This window comes from Kryptolebias marmoratus, linkage group LG9, assembly GCF_001649575.2.
Source record: "Kryptolebias marmoratus isolate JLee-2015 linkage group LG9, ASM164957v2, whole genome shotgun sequence".
Lineage (NCBI taxonomy): Eukaryota > Metazoa > Chordata > Actinopteri > Cyprinodontiformes > Rivulidae > Kryptolebias > Kryptolebias marmoratus.
This window is the reverse complement of record NC_051438.1, coordinates 9,305,309-9,307,854: the sequence shown is the minus strand read 5'-3', so window position 1 is coordinate 9,307,854 and position 2,546 is coordinate 9,305,309. Positions and strand designations below refer to the sequence as shown.

The following is a 2,546-nucleotide window of genomic DNA, read 5'->3' as shown; positions in this document are numbered from 1 at the left end:
TTGTATCAAGAAAGTGTTTATTCCAACATACATTGTTTATTTCAAAACATAATACAAGCTTTATACTGAAAATAAATAATTACTCGAGCTGTCATCAAAATTTGGAATCAAACCAAAACAGTTCAGTTTTACTGGAAAATATGTTTTTTTTTCTTTTTGTTGTATTTCAAACATTTGCTAATTAAGTGCGTGAATAACTAATGTAATTTGTTTAAATTAATGACTTGAAAAAGGGTAATATTTATATATATATAAAACTGTACAATATCGGAGAAAAATACTTATAGGAAAGAAACCAAATAACAGGAGTATTTGTGGTTATAAAATTTTGGATATTGAGTTAAAATTATAGGCAGGTGTTCAGCTCATCTTTCTTCTTTGTTTTTTTTTTTTGTTTTGTTTTTTTAGTTTATTTTTATTTTTTATTTTTTTAAATAATTCTCGGCTCTGTGGCAGAGTCCACACAGTTTCTGTGGTCGAAGGTGATTGAAATCAAACACGTGAATTCATAAATAGCTGTAGGTGTGCAGCTTCTTAAAGGCCGCCATGAGTTAAAACAGAACAACAAAAACAAAAACAAAACCAAAAACCAATCCTCCATCACGCTGCAGAACATCTGGAATCGTGTTTGAAAACGATTGATGAGGAGTTGGAGCACGGAGGGTGCTGCAACTAGTCAGGTAAAATAAAATAAAATGAGCCAATCGTTTGTTTGATGAATTCTCCCACCCCCTAAAAAAATAAAACACAATGAGAACAGAACAGGAGTCCCATCAGGAGCTGATGTGAAACAAACCAAAGGCGCTGCGGGTTTATTCAATAGGCACATTTTTGTTTTTTTGTTTTTTTTGTTGTTGTTTTTTTATATATCCGTGATGAAGATTGAAAGCAACGTGATCCAACAGAGAGGTCAGGAGCAGAGTAATGCCCTCAGAGTTAGAAAGAAAAAAGAAAAACGAAAAAAAAAAAAAAAAAGGAAAAAGGCTGCTTTTTGTTCTGGAGGCTCCTGCTGGAGGAGTCTGTTCTTGGACCGGGACAGTCTGCAGAAATCCTCCCTCCGCGGTCGGGGTCAGAGATCGTGGCACGAGGACGCGTCCCCGCCCGCGCTCCCGCTGTGAGAATACGGTCCCTCGTGCTGCGGCGGCGGCGGCTCCCCGGGCGGCGTCATCCTCTTCTCCTTCTGCCGCCGGTTGCAGAACCACACGCGCACCACCTCCTTCTCCAGCTGCAGCGAGTCCGCGAGCGACGTGATCTCCTGCGCGGACGGCTTGGGACACTTGAGGAAGTGCGTCTCCAGGACCCCCTTGACGCTCACCTCGATGGACGTCCTCTTCTTCCTCTTCCTGCCCTGCGCGGCGATCTTGTCGATGCTGCTGGAGCTGCCCGTGGACGAGTCGGCCTCCTCCAGCCACTTGTTCAGCAGCGGCTTGAGTTTGCACATGTTCTTAAAGCTGAGCTGCAGCGCCTCGAACCGGCAGATGGTGGTCTGGGAGAACACGTTCCCGTAGAGCGTGCCCAGCGCCAGCCCCACGTCCGCCTGCGTGAAGCCCAGCTTGATCCGCCTCTGTTTGAACTGCTTGGCGAAGTGCTCCAGCTCGTCCGAGGTGGGCGTCTCCTCGTCCGAGTGGTCGTGGCAGTGGTGGCCGCCCAGGTCCCCGTGCTCGGGGCTGAGCGCGTCCCCGAGGCCCGGGTGCATGCCCTGGCCCTGCGGGTTGCCGCTGGGCGGCGGAGGCGGCGGGGTGAGGCCGCCGTGCTCCAGCATGCCGTTGACAGTGAAGCCCGCCTGGGAGTAGAGGTTGATCTGCTGCGCGCCGCTGAGGGACGAGCTGTGGGACACCGGCGTGCCCCAGGCGCCCGGGTGGTTGTTGTTGTTGTGGTGCGGGGAGTGGTGCGCGACGTGCGGGGAGCGGTGGTGGACGAGCTGCAGGTCCTCCCTGCACGGCTTCACGTCCTGCTGCTCCATGGTGGACCAGGGGCTGCCCTCCCACTGGTGCCCGAGGGGGTGGCCGTTGCTCTGCAGGTAGTCGCTCTGCAGGAGTTTCTGGTGCCCTCTGTAGAGGCTCGCGGGCTGCATGGCCTGGCTGTCCGCGTGGATCATGGAGCCGGAGGTGAGCAGGGTGTAGGGGCTGGAGGCAGCTGTGGCCATGCTGGCTGCTGTACCCCACTGATGCTACTGAAGGGAGGCAGCGGCTCAGCCTCTGACATCTCTACCTCTCTCCGGAGCCTCGGCCGCAGCCTGCTGGTGACGAACAGCTTCCAGAGCCAATCACAGCGCGCCTCTCCGCGGGCCTCCACCAACGAGGGCGCAGGATCCCCCCTCCCCCCCACGAACCCCCGCCTCTTTGAGCTGAGCGCAGGGAGAGCTAGGGGGAGAGAAGAGGGGTGGCTGGGTTACTGTACAGGCAGTCGAACCGGAAGTGTGCTGGTCAACGATGTGAGCGCGAGGCGCGCGCTGTTCCTGTTTATTAATTAAAGTTTCCAGCTGATTTACGCACGGCTTTATTGCTGCTCCCGTCACCCCCGAGCGCGCGCGGAGAAACAGATTA

At 52.6% G+C, this 2,546-nt stretch overlaps 1 protein-coding gene across 1 annotated transcript; it reads right to left on the bottom strand.

Annotated features, from left to right (window-relative positions):
* On the bottom strand, positions 1 to 2,208 carry LOC108237945 (POU domain, class 3, transcription factor 4). The gene has a single exon (XM_017419694.2). It carries the CDS (start codon positions 2,144 to 2,146, stop codon positions 1,070 to 1,072), a length of 1,077 nt encoding a protein of 358 aa, XP_017275183.1. The 5' UTR covers positions 2,147 to 2,208; the 3' UTR covers positions 1 to 1,069.
* Positions 2,209 to 2,546: the final 338 nt, after the last annotated feature.

Coding starts and splice junctions, on each gene's coding strand:
- LOC108237945 (XM_017419694.2), bottom strand. CDS start 2,146: ATGGCCACAGCTGCCTCCAGCCCCTACACCCTGCTCACCTCCGGCTCC.